Raw genomic sequence first — 14,190 nt, 5'->3', positions numbered from 1 at the left:
AAGACCTGAATGGGCGAGGGCATGGGCTGAGACCGGGAAGCCATGCACATGACTTCTGCCCCTCCCAAGATCCCTACTTTCCACATTTCCGTGCAGTAGGGGTGCATTTATGTCACGAGCCCCTGCTCCCTGAGCAGTATGGCACCTGTTCCTAGTTGGAATTAATGGGTTGGGTAGGGCAAAGGCTCAGACTGAGAGGAGAGGGAGCTGATCAGAACAGGCCCTGCAGATGGAACAGCAGGAGAAGCCCCCACCGGCACAGCCACTGACACTGCCTCTAGCAGTCAGGAAGACAAAACAGACCTAGCATAGCTTGATTAATTTACTCTCAACCCTCTCCAAATGAGGCAGAATGGGCACGCGCTTATTATTCAGGTGCTCTAGCACCGTGTTACAGATGGTGTCGGATAGTACCTTGGTTTTCACCCCTTCGTCTGTATTTTCCTCCAGAGAAGAGAGAGGTGCGAAAATCACAACCCCGACATCTTAGAAATGGCCCCATCATCCACTCTCTTTCTTGCGCCTGCTTTGCCCCTTGGTTTGGGCCCATGGGGAAGTTCCTGTGATGTCCCCAGCAGTGTGATATTTGACGAGGGTTGCAACAAGGACCCGGATGGGCAAGAATGGCAATTGGGAGAACCGTTAGCCCTACTTCCCCATTGTGGGTGTCCAATTGGTGCGCCAGAGCAGGATTTAAGCCTGAACGGACAGTTCCTGAGTTGCATGGTAGGGAAGCGGGCGCGGAGGAGAGCGAGAAGCGCCTCTCTGCCAACTCTGTTTCCACATTAACAACATTCCCTGCTCTATGCAAGAACCCATCCAGTGTGGTTCTGGAGGTTTTCAAGGGAGGGGCTTGCAGACTTGCTCTTCCCCACTGAAAGATGCTTCGAGAGAGGCTTGTATGTAGCAGGTGGGATAGGTAGAGGTAAGGTGGGAAGGGACACAATCCAACCTCCAACCAGTCACCATCAGTCAATTAGTAGCACTCAGAGACCCAATATGCCGATTAGGACACTTTCTGCCCCAATGCGACAATACAACCACAAGAGCTGGACAGGGGTGAAGGAGGAGGGCAGGACTGACAGACACTTCCTGATTGGTTCGATCCCACAGGCACCTTTCGGATCATCAATTCCAACAGCTCCAGGGAGCTCCGGACAGTTCAGGACAGCCCAAACAGCAACTCCAATCAGCCTTACTGATTACAGTCTTTTTGTCTTATGCACAACAATAAAATTAGCCACTTACCTCCTCCACTGGCTGAAGCTGATGGCCACCACCCCAAAGACACAAGCCTGCCAAATAAGGATGCAATGAGATACCTGCATGGATTTCCGAAGGCTTTCGCAATGATTGTTCTCCTGCTCACCGCGAATTTTCATCTCAAATTTCAGAGCACCAAAAACTGTCAATAGCTTGGGTGATAATGACGATTCTGGGCCAGCCTCTCGGCTCTGAGGGGCAGAGGTCGAAGCCTATATCCTTGCTTAGGGGTCCAATCAATATTCTGTGGGACTCAACCCTTCCGGGCAGACACAGCCCACCGGCACCCACCGGCCACCATCCTGCCATAGGCCTCTAACTCACTCAGCTCCCCGCATATGTTGAGCACAGTAATGGCGGTGTGAGCTGAGGCTGATTGGAGGGCAAGAAACACCAGGCGATTCAAGGCACATGGCGTGCAGCACTCAAGAAAGGGCAAGCCCCCACAGCTCACACCTCCAAAGGCTTCAGCCTCAGCTTCAGCATTTCCGGCAGGAAGACCGACATGTTGGTGGGCAATCGGCTGAATCACTGCTCAGTGGTCGGGCATGAGTACGGCAGCCTAGGGGAGGCACGAATCCTATCAGATTCTCTCCACCCCCTGAATGTTTTCATGTTGGTGTCAGTTTGGTTAGTCAAAGATTTCTCTGTTTTTCTGATTCGGTTTGGTATTTCTATTGCTTGGTGGTATGACTGTAGTACTGTTCTGGTACTGCATGAATACTTTACACATTTCCTTAAGTTAAGCCTTTCTGCTCTATGCCATATCTACCAGAGGTTGAACTTAATTTGGTGACTTTGAGGGTTCACCCTTACTTAGAGTGTTATAATTCCTTTCGGTGGTCAGCCACCCACCCCAAACTAAATGGCTTTACCCCAAAGTCTGATTCAAATTATTGAAGATCATTAAAATAATTTGTAGGGAGATTGCATTAAACAATATATGTCACACACTACAGCCTAACAGCACAGACAGTTGTACTGGGCAGAGCCACTTCTTGTCATATGAGCAAGATGCTACCACATGGTCCTTAACTGTCCTCGGAGGTTAAGAGTACAGTGACATCACATGTACTGAAACTATTAAAGGATTTATGTTTAATTCACACAACCTTACGCTGCCCAACATTGGCTCTAGATTCACTAAGGGTTGCCCAGGCACAGAAGCAATGCTGCACAATTTTGCGATCCACAAATGTTTTAATGTTAAGTAAATCGCTTCAGTAGTTTGCATTGCTTTGCGCCACCTGAGTGCTCACGTAAAATATTACTAAATAACCCCCACAGCTTTCTAACATGTAGTCTGTCTAGTTGCTATCATCAGCGATCCCTGTTCATAGCACCTGACAAGCTAGGATGGCAAGTAATTGCATACTTGGTTGCATATATTCGCACACTCTCCACTCCACCCTTGCTTAAACACTGTGTTGGTCTTCAGTCCACGTCTACCCTGGTTCCAAGCCTCATGCACCTCCCCTTTTTTCACATAGGTAAACTACGACACCCAAATGGGACCCAGGACGCTAATAAAAATCAGGGCACTCGGAAACATTCACAGGGTAAGAAAGCATTATATGAATGATACATATGGGGTAGTTAATTACTCAAATACCAAGTGTGTCACTTATACCTCTCAAAATGAATGGGACGCACTACATGAATACCAATACATTACAATACAATAGCTATTTCATGCAGGTCCATGTTAAAATCTATGGCCTAGGGCTGGGAGTTTTGTATGTCAGTTCCACTACACCGGGATTTGTTAAGGGACTTCACATATGTTGTAAAGGGTTGCATTCCAGGTTCTTTGCCCACATAGATTGTGACTTTGTTTGCCAGTCTCGGTTTCTTGGTGATTATACCACACTCTGGTTGAGTGATTTTGCCTTTCATCAATAAATACCCACGAGTAATACACATTCAGCACGCTCCTTAGAAAAATTATACTTTTTTGTCTAATTGTAAAAAAAGCAATGTCAAGTGCACCTGGCCAGCATAGATTAGATTCAATAATTGCATCTATGTTCTATCAAATAAACAAATGAAGAGTTGCACTTTTAATTTCCCTTACCTTATATTTCTTTCCAAGTTTAAATGGAAAATTATCTAACTTCTGTATCTCTTTTCCCCAAGCGTCATTTTTCTTGTAGTTGGCAGTTGTATACAGTTTCTTGTGATAGTTGAATCGTGGATCAAGGTGGAACGGGATGTTTTTCTTATCTTGCACAAAATCAATAGCAAACCTAAGAAAGAGGAATAAATCATACTTTTATGAAGTTAGCTAATTGAAAATACAATTGGTGATCAAATATTAGAATAAAACTTTTGCATTTAAATTATCCTGCAGAATCAAACATCAAATGCCAGGTCCATCCATTTGAATTTGTTATAGTTTAATGTTTTTTTTTAGAAAGCCCTTTATTTGTGGCATTTACACATTTAACACCCAGTGCAGTTTGGCAGTCAATAAATACTACATTCGTAGGCACATTGTGATGGACTGAGGCAAATGAGGAGTGGAGCGGTGTGGTGTGGTGCAGCGGCCAGAGCGGCTGACTCTGGAGCACACAGCTCACGTTTGGAGCGTCGGAACCAGCGGCAGCTCAGGTCAGCACCCTGTGACTCTGGGCAATAGCTCACTTAATCTACCCAACGTCCCCCAGCGCCTTGAGACCCCTAGGAGTGATTACTTTGTGCTTTACACATATCGGACACAGATACATGAGTCTGATGTAAATAAATATTGAGGCATCCAGGGTGCAGTGTGGCATGGTGTCCAAGCAGCTGTGATTGTAGTCAGCCATACCCATCCTTTTATCAAGCTCCATGCACACAATTTTACCCTCAAGTTTTTTTGTTTTTTTTTGTAGCGTTTTATATAGCGCGAACTAGACCCGAACCGAATCAGGTATCAGAGCGCTTTACATAGCACAAGTTATGTTTTACATGAGGACACACACTTTCATTTTTAGGCACGGGGAGATTAAGTGATTTGCCCAGAATCACAGGAGGTTTTGGCGTCGTTACCGAGACTCGAACCCAGATCCTCAGGTCCGAGGTCGAGCGCCTTAGCCTCTCAAGTAACTCCATTTGTGGGGTCATCTACTGTAGAAGCACAGCTTTGAAGGTTGTCCCTTATATATCTCTCGGTTGCAGGTGTGGGGTATCAGCTTCTGAAACCCTTCCATCGTGTCAACACCAGTGCTTTAAATGGGCCGGTACTGTCCGGTACGGAGTCTGCCACTTTTTTATTTTGAGAAGGAGAGTACCGGCACTTCTCAAGAGGAATGCAATACTTTTAATTGGAGAGTATCGGCACTTCTCAGAAACAAGCAGGTACTCTGGTACAGAGTACCTGCACTTCTATTTTTCCATTTCAAGCACTGGTCACCACAATATACTAAATCATTCAGTCAATCATTCACAGTTTGTAGTGGTTCCCCCTGTGTGAAGATTGGTATCTTCTCACATTTTTGGGCACAACATCTTCTGACATTGTGCTCACCTGGCGTATTTTTTATTAAAAGATGTCCTATAAAGTGCACTCTGGCGAGGCCCGCTAGACTTTGCAGCGCGTACCTGGCGAGGAGCATAGCCCAATGATGAAGCATGTCACCTTCGGATGAGTGAGGGCAACTGTTCCTAAAAGCATATGCTTCCATGGGTACCTGCTTTCAGTCAGATATAGTTTCTCTTAGACTGAGCTTCCGGAACAGTATACTTTGATTTAATTACAATTTAGATGAGGAGAGTGTATACTGGACTGCCATTCTCCTCATCCATCCTTTTTTGACATGTAACGTTTAGATGGCCTGAGCGAGAGGTGTAGGGATTCCCTGTCAAAACCTTGAGATGCAGCTCAGCCTTTAATTCAAAACCTAGATCCGTATAATCTTTAAAAGAAGAATTATTCTGACTTGTCAGTGTGTACTCATTTTTCGCAAAGTGTTCAAAGGTACTATCAAAAATTGTTTGAATTTAATTAGGTTGATCTTCAGCAACTCTAAGGCTTGCATTTGACAGGAAATCAATTGAGTCATGACAGGATATTGTTGACAGTCAAAGTTTTGTGCTAAGAATCAAGCCCAAGTTGATACATATTGTTGATTATTTCCGGATCAAGTTTCATTTTCTTCATCAGGGACTTTTATGATTTGATGCTAACAGTCTACCTACATAGGGCTGGTAGGCAACCACACATTCTCATATTTTTGTTTACAAGAAACAAACTCCTGCTTTGGAAATTTGTTTCTTGTATGCAAAAATCTTAATAAAGTGGTTGCAACAAACATGACATTGACTGAACAAATTTCAGTGCCTTCAGTGGATCCAAAATACCAGCAGCTCCCCTCAAGGCACAGAGATTTGATATCTAAATTTAAGGGTGTCTTCCTACAAGGTAGCTAAAACGCTTTCTTAGAGATGACAATCCAATGTAGATCATTAGGCCTAGAAATCACTTCAGCATGTAAATATGAAATCCCTTCATTTATGCGTCATGTTTATTGACACGAGTTTGAATGGAAATAGCATTAGTATCCATTTTCTCGTCAGAGTTTGCTTTAGCATGCAGCACGTGGATCGTTCTACTGTTGGAAAGTGGGTTATTAGTAGTGGTAAATATATATTTACCACTGGCAATAAGGCCACTAACACAGTCTAGGGGTCACAGTCTGAGGCTCAGAATAGGTCTCAGAAAATGATTTCCATGCTCAACCCTTGGTAGCTTGGCTGTGAGCAAGCAGGCTCATCTTCAAAGACAGCTATGTAAAGCATTAAAAAAAACAATTCAGTTAATAATTTAGACACAACACACAATATTTTAACTTTAAAATGACACCAAAATGAAAAGAAGTCCAATGTAGGGAACCAGAGATATGAATTTTCAAATATTTAGAACCATCTAGCACATAGAAACCTGTAGCACTTATTAGGACATCTGGTCACTCTAGACCTGAATAAAGTCAAGGTTTAAGGTTGTTCCTGATGGAGCCCTGCACGGCTACCCCTCGCGGTAAGCCGTGGTCAAAGCTTTTACCTTCTGCCTTAGAAACTTTCCTGGAGCTTCTTCTGCCGGGGTCCCTCGATGCTCCCCACCAGTCCAGGTTGGGTGAGGGTTCGCCAGCTTTGAAGTCAGACCTCAGGCACTTTCCAGAGGGATAACCAGAGATCCAAGCTGGCTCGCAGTTCAAGATGGGGTGCTTGACTCTCATGGTTGGAGACGATCAAGTCTTTTACCTTCGGACTTAGAAACTTTCATGGAGCTTTTACTCCCGGGGTCCCTCTATGCTCTTCACCAGGATGGGTTCGGTGAGGGTTCACTCGCTTGGCTTTTGACAAGCTCCTGGTCAAACTCTGGGAGTCAGACCTCCAGAGCTTTTCAGAGGGACAAACCTGGAGGGCAGTCCGTCTCACAGTTGAGGGTCGCGGGCTTGGCTGGCCAGGTCGAATCGGTCTACTTATAGAGTTTTTTTCAAAAGTTGCTTCAAACTTCTGGAACTTCTTTCAGAAGTTCCTTTTAGGGGTCCCAAAGTGTCCAACACACAATCCAAGGGTCTGGAATCTCCAAGATCGTCCTTGAACATTTGGGACTTCAGCTCCCACAATCCACTTGGACAAAACCCTCAAATCCTCTAGACGCACTCAAGGTTGGGCTTTATTGATGGTGATGGTCCAGGTGAGCTCTGTTACCTGTAGCTTGTAGGGAGTCCACACTTAAGTCCTCTTAAAGCAAGCTAGGTCCACAGGGCTGTAGTTCCAGATTGTGCAGCAGGCATAGTCAGTCAGAGTGCAGGGCCTGGTTGGTGCACATCAAACTTCCTGCGTGGACCCTTCTTCTTCTCTTGATTCAAGCAAAAGTTCTGAGAGGCTCTGCCCCTCTAAGATACTTATTCAGTGCTCTCTGGGGTCAAGCAGGAGGGCACTCTTATCCAATGAGGTACAGGTTAAGACAGCAGAGCTTGACCATTTCCTTCAAAGTGTGGCCGGGTCTGGTGGCTCAGTGGACTAAAGCAGCCACTGCAGGGGCCTGTGTTCGACCTCATGGACACAGGTTCAAATCCCAGAAGGTCCACTCAGCCTTTCATCCATTTGAGGTCGATACAATGAGTACCATTGAGTTGGGTAACAATAAACATCTGTTATTCAGCGCCAGGACACCTTTGGGTAATCGTGCGCTTTACAAATACACCTGTAATGTTAATGGTCTCCCAGAAAGCACTATTCTTCCAAAATTCTATATGGCTGAATTCTCAGTAGAGAAGCAAGAGCTACCTAAACCAACCTGCAGGATATCTCATTTCCATAGCTCCCCTCCCTCCAACATCTGCAAATTTCTTCCTGAAACCTACCATCTGGCTGGGTTCAAAGTGGAAGGCGGTAGATGGACCTAGCTGTCTCCTTCTACCTTTGAAGCTGATGCTTTACGACCTCTCCCCCTGTATAACTTCTTGTCTGTGCATTTTAGGATAAATTCAGCAACAGCATAGTGTTGGATTTATCAATAATATTCTCCTAAATCCTTGAGTGATATTTTTCAGGTGCCCCTTGCAGTAGTTATGAATTCATAAACTATTACAATGTTAACCTACGTGGCTCAGGATCGACAATGGGGAAAATGAGCAGGGCCTATAAAACTGCTTTTATAATGACCCTGCTTATAGCTACATGACCCCCACCCCCAGAACAAGTAGGGGAGACTTTTGGGGTCCTGAATATGCACAAATAATGTAGATTTTCACTCCACAATGCTCCTAGCACAAAAGTTGATTTTATCAAGCACTTTACTACAATGAAGGAAGTGAAATGTGTATTTTCTCTCACCAGGGCATATAAAGCCTCTTTTATAAAGGTCCTCCTTATAAGTGCATGACCCCCACCAATGGGACACCTAGGGGAGCCCCTGGGGGTACCTAACATGCCAAAATATTGTAGTTTATCAATTTGTAAGTGCTCCCAACATCAAAAGCCGAGTTTTGGAACAATTTGAATATAAAGGCAGTTCTGCAACACAGGGCTGCTCTTACAATGACCCCAGGCTCTCATCAGTGCACACATGCAAGTGCAGAAAGGGCTGCTGGCCTCTAAACTGTTATACCCTATTATATACTAGGGACTTAAATGTATTTTTAATCCACCTGTCCTATTATGTACTAGAGGAGGTCATGCCAATCATATAGGTACCCTATCCCATAGTGTACCCTAGTGTGTGTAGGTAGTTTCACTGTATTCTAAGTGTGTTCAGCATAGCACTGGCTCTGGGCCTGGTTAGGCAGAGGTCAGGGACAGTCAGAGTCAGTCACTACCAGTACCAGGCAGCAACAAATGTGGGTGCCAAGGGCATAGGATGACTGCGCAACATACCCCTGAAATGAAAGGTGAAGATGGGTTGCTAACCTACACCCTGATAGTTCTCATCAGCTAAGTGAAAAAAGCTGGAAAGTCCATCAGTATTGGCATGGGAAAGCTCAGGTCTGTGTTCCACTGCAACGTTCATTCCCTGTAGGGAAATGGACCACCTTAGCAGCTTAGGATTCTCACATCTTATCTGCATGAGCCCCTGAGAAGCCTGTGGTCAGTTTAAACACAAAAGTGAGTCCCAAACAAATATGGCCTCAGCTTTTTCAGGGACCAAACCACTGCAAAAGCCTCTCTCTCAATGGTACTCCACCTCTGCTCTCTGGGACGAAGTTGCCTGCTAATAAAGGCAACTGGTTGATCAAGGCCCTCTTCATTTAACTGTGACAATACTGCCCCAATCCCTTTTTCCTAAGCATCTGTCTGAACCACAAATTCCTTTGTGTAGTCAGGGGCCAGTAGCGCTGGTGCTGAACACATAGCAGCTTTCTGAGTGTTGAAAGCCTTCTGACATACTAGGGTCCAATCCACCTTATTGGGACTGTTCTTAGAAGTTAGTTCTCTTAAGGGCCCCACAATGGTCCCATAATTGTGAACAAACCTTCTATAGTACGCAGTCAGTCCAAGGAAGGTCCTGACCTGAGTCTGGGTAACAGGAGCTGTCCAATCCAAAATAGTTTGAATCTTGGCCTGAAGAGGCTGTACATGGCCTCCACCTACCAGGTGGTCCAGGTACCCCACAGAACTCCTCCCTATTTGGCACTTACTTGCCTTAATTCTCAGGCCGGCCTGCTGCATAGCCTGAAGCACTTCTCTCAGGTGGCTTAAGTGATCCCCCAGGTAGAATTATATACAGCTATATCATCCAGATAAGCTTCGCTGTATTGCTCCAACACAGACAAGACCCTGTTCATCAACCTTTGGAAGGTGGCAGCTGCATTTTTGAAGCTAAAGGCCATTACCATACCATGAACTAATAATGTCTCTCTGGAGTGGAGAATGCTGACCTCTCCTTTGCTCTATCTGTGAGGGCAATCTGCCAGTAGCCCGAAGTCATATAAAAAGTAATCAGGTACTTGGCAGCTGCTACCCTGTCAATGAGCTCATCAACTCTAGGTATAGGGTGAGCATCAGTCCTTGTAACTGCATTAAGTCCTCTCTAGTCCACCCAGAACCTTAACTCGTTTGGTCCCCCCTGGGGATTAGGTTTGGGAACCAGCAGCACTTGATTGGCCCATGGACTGTCAGAAGGCTGAATTAGCACCAACTCCAGTATCTTGTTTACCTCTGCCTTAATATTAGTTCTGACATGGTCGGACAACCTGTACAGTTTATTTTGACCGATGGGAAGTTACCAGTGACAATGTGGTGCACACACTACTCAGTGATGCCTGGAGTCCAGCGAACAGGCCAGCAAACTGCTCCAGCACCTGCTTGCAGTCTCTGTGCTGCTGGTCTGTCAATGTGGGAGAGAGTACCACTCCCTTCACTGACACATCTTGCACATTATTGGAGAGGAGGTCAGGCACTGGCTCAGTCTCTTCATCCACTCCCTCATCAGTGACCAATAACATGGCTATATCTGCCCTGTCATGGTGTGGTTTCAATCTAGTCACATGCAGAGCCCTATGAGGGTTCCTGCGGGTGCCAATGTCAACCAGGTAGGTAACCTCACCCTTCTTTTCTAAGATTGGATAGGCCCACTTCACTTGTCATGAAGGGCCCTGGGAGCCACAGGCTCCAACACCCACACCAACTGTTCTGGAGTATACTCAGGCATGGTAGCCTTCTGATCATACCAGTGCTTCATAAGCTCCTGGCTAGCCTCGAGTTTCCTTCTAGCCTTGGACATGTACTCTACCATTCTAGATCTCCGGCCTAGCACATAGCCCAGCACATTGTCCTTTGCTTATTTGAGAGGCTTCTCTAAAGGCTCTCGCAGAAGGCCAAATGGACCCCTCACTGGGTGCCCAAATAACAAGTCAAAGTGACTGAAACTAACCTGTTTCTGTGGGCATGGGACAAGAGTATCCCATCTCCTCCTAAGTTCCTCAGACAACCCATTGATCATACCCTTCAGGGTCTTGTTGGACCTCGCTTCCAGACCATTATTCTGGGGGTGATACGGGGAGGTGAACTTGTAGTTGACACCACATTCATCCCACATTGCAGTAAGATAGATGGACAGAAAGTTTGTGCCCCTATCTGGCACAGCCCCTTTCAGAAAACACACTCTAGTGAACTCACCAACCAGTGCCCTAGCCACTGCAGGAGCATCTATGGTTTTAAGGGGTATTGCCTCAGGGTACCCGGTGGCATGGCCCACTACCACAAAGATATACCTACTCCCTGGTGCAATAGAAAGTTTCTGGGGACCAATAATGTTCATCCCCACTTTTTCAAAGGGAACTGCAACCACTAGCAGTGGTGTCAGGGTATCCTTTGTTTTGCCCCCTGCCTTGCCACTGGGCTGACAGGTGACACAGGAGCTGCAAAACTCCTTTACCTTTTCAGATATATGGGGCCAGCATAAATGGTTCACCAACCGGTCCCATGGATTTGTCTGTCCCAAATGTCCTGCCAAGGGAATATCATGACCCAGATCAGGATAAACTCTGTATTTCTGGGGTACCACCAACCTCCTAGTTGCCCCCTCCCTGAGGTTTCTGGCCACAGTCTAAAGCAACCAATCGTCCCAGTAGGTTCTGTTAAATCCACTGTAATCTACCTCCTCTTGTTTAGAGGCAATCTACCTCAAGCACACAAACACGTGACAGTCTCTCTGTCCCTGACAGAACTCCTCTCTGGAGGGTCCACCGGCTCCTGTCAGTTCTGCCAAATCTGACAGCACTGGCAGGGAGGGAGTCCCTACCTCAGAAGTGAGATCCTCATGTCCTCTGGGGATCCCTGGGTTGGTTCACCAGACCCAGTGCCCTTGTCCTGGGATGCTTGGGCCTTTGTTCTAGATTCCAGGCACCCCAGCCTTTACCTTCAGGATAGTCTGCGACCTCGTCACAGCACATACCCATTCTGGCAGTTCCAATATTTTCAGATGGAGCCCTCTCTCCACCTTTGACCACTCAGATGTTTCGAGATCATTGCCCAGTAAACACTGTACTGGATGCACAGGATACATAGCTACTGTCATAGAGTCTGTCACACCTCCTAGTTCAAAATCCACCAAAGCCATAGGATGGAGTTTGGTACTGCTGTCTGCATAGGTTACCTGGTGAAATTCACCAGGTAGCAACCTCTCTTGATGCACCAGTTTGTTCAGGACCATAGTTACACTTGCCCCAGTGTCTCTGATAGCCGCCACCACCTCAGTCCCATTAAAGTTAGGCCTCTGCCCGTACTTATCCATGCTTGAAGCTAAGGCAACGAGGGTTGCACTTTTCACCTCACCCAGGGACATTAAGGGACTTCTTGATGCAGACAACATCTCATTTTTGTACCCTGGCTGATAACAGGTAAAGCACTTACCCACCTTGGAGGGATTAAAGAACCTACCATTCTTTCCCTGATAACCCCTCCCTTTCAATTAAGGTTGGCTTGCCCCTCTCCTTTTTTTTTTTTTTTTTTAAAAGACCTTCATTGCACATTACCATTATAACACAGCTTAAGGCCTACAACCTCTTGGGCCGGCCGCAACATTAACATTAGCAAATTATCATTATAAGGTTGCCACAGCCGTGTAGCCGTTAACCCTGGGGTCCGGCGGCAAATGGAGACAAATTGTACATAATGCAAACGATACAGGTATACGATATGACTTAGGTCTACGTTTTTTTAAAACCAAACTTTTCATTAAATTAAAGGCAGAATAAACACTTCGATCTTTGAAGGCGACATAACATATGCTCATAATTGTAGTATTGTTAGCATTAGCGGTGCAACCACTGATCCGTCCTTAGCATTACAGCACCCGTTAACAGCAGGGCGAGTTTCAAAACAGCAGGATATACAACCACTGACATCTAGATTTCAGGTCCAATCCTTAATCCGAAAGGCACTCATCCGAGTCCACCCGTGGCGGCTCACATATGTTTCCCCTGAACCTGCTCTACGCCCCCCAGATCTGTCCCCATTTTTAGGGCATCCCCGATGGACAAACACCGCCCTCTCAGCCACCATTGTTTCATCCATGTCACTGCACCAGTCTCTCAATGCGGGTGGTACATTGGAACCCCACAGTTTAGCAATATTGCGTTTCGCAACCATCATTCCCAGCATGATCCAGTCCTGTTGCCGATGGGTTAAGTCTACTGCATCCCATATGTTCAACAGACAGCAGCGAGGGTCGGGCATCAGGGAGACAGCCGTAGTTTGGGAAATGGTTCGCATTACTGCCGCCCAGTACCTCGCTAACCGACCACAGTCCCAAATGGTATGGTAGAACGTCCCCCTCTCCCCGCATCCACGGAGACAGTACTCGTGGGAAGCTCTCCCTATCCTGTGAAGGACCGTTCTGGTGTAATATGTGCGGTGTAGTATTTTCAACTGAACCAGTTTAAGTCTGGAAGGAATCTCAGATTCACGCGGCGAGGAGAGAGCCTCCTGCCACTCCGAGTCATCAAGGTCACCAATATCTGCCACCCAACTCGAACGTAATTTGGACAGCATGTCAGGGAGGTTGTTAACTAGTTTCCGGTATGTGTAGGAGGTCGCTTTGTGGGTCATATGTTCAGTCAGTAGCCTGTCCTCTAGAGGGGTGGATTCCTGCAGAGTCGTTCCCGTCGGGATGACTGCCTGAAGTGCATGTCTTATTTGCATGTACCTGTAATGTTCGGACTGGGCCAGATCGTATTTGGTTTGTAGGCAAGTGAAGTCTACCATTTTGTGTTTTTTCCAGAGGTCTCCCACAACGGAAATACCTATGGCGTCCCACGCCTGGAACCCTTTGCTGTTGCCCATGTAACCTAATCTGTATGAGTCCCACAGGGGTGTCATTTGTGTAATAATGTTCGCGCACTGAAGGGGTGTATGTGCCCTATACCAGAGTTGAACCGTGTGACGAGTCGGGCCCAGTAGATCGGACGGGACGCTACGACTATAGAGGTTTCTTAACAGCCCCCTGGATTCGATACTCTGCCTGTCCGCCAAGTAGGCGGGTTCCGTCTGTGGGGCGTGTAGCCAGTAATTGATTTGCTTAAGATGGGCAGCCCAGTAGTAAAGCTCAATATTAGGGAGTGCTATACCCCCATCATACCAGTCCTTCACCAGTTTGCATTGCGCAATTCGTGCCGGTTTCCCGTCCCAAAGCAAAGTAGAAACAGCCGCTGCGATGGCCTTAAAGTAGGAGGGGGGGACCTGAAATGGTGTGTTCTCAAGAGGTACAGAAAACGGGGCAGCGCCATCATCTTGAACAATGCAGCTTTACCCAGGAGGGTGAGAGGGAGGGAGCGCCACACCTTTACATCCCTATTGAACCGTTCCAGAGGGGGTTTCAAATTTAGGGCGTGGAATTCGTCCGGGTTAGAAGAGACGTAAACTCCCAGATACTTAAAAGGGGTGTCAGTGTAACTTAACGGACAGTCCACCGGAAGTGAGGGTGGGCAGCCAGCAAGA

The 14,190-nt window shown here is 46.5% G+C and overlaps 1 protein-coding gene across 1 annotated transcript in view; it reads right to left on the bottom strand.

Annotated features, from left to right (window-relative positions):
* LOC144782681 (galectin-3-like) overlaps nt 1-14,190 on the bottom strand; it is a 92,507-nt gene that overhangs the window by 12,932 nt on the left and 65,385 nt on the right. Inside the window, exon 3 of the mRNA XM_078662020.1 lies at nt 3,338-3,509. Within this exon, the coding sequence (XP_078518146.1) occupies nt 3,338-3,509 (172 nt within the window). The remainder of the gene's footprint in view (nt 1-3,337; nt 3,510-14,190) is intronic.

The sequence above is a fragment of the Lissotriton helveticus genome, chromosome 9 (genome assembly GCF_964261635.1).
Source record: "Lissotriton helveticus chromosome 9, aLisHel1.1, whole genome shotgun sequence".
Classification (NCBI taxonomy): Eukaryota; Metazoa; Chordata; class Amphibia; order Caudata; family Salamandridae; genus Lissotriton; species Lissotriton helveticus.
Note: the sequence above shows the minus strand (reverse complement) of the source record. Positions and strands in the feature narration are given on the sequence as shown.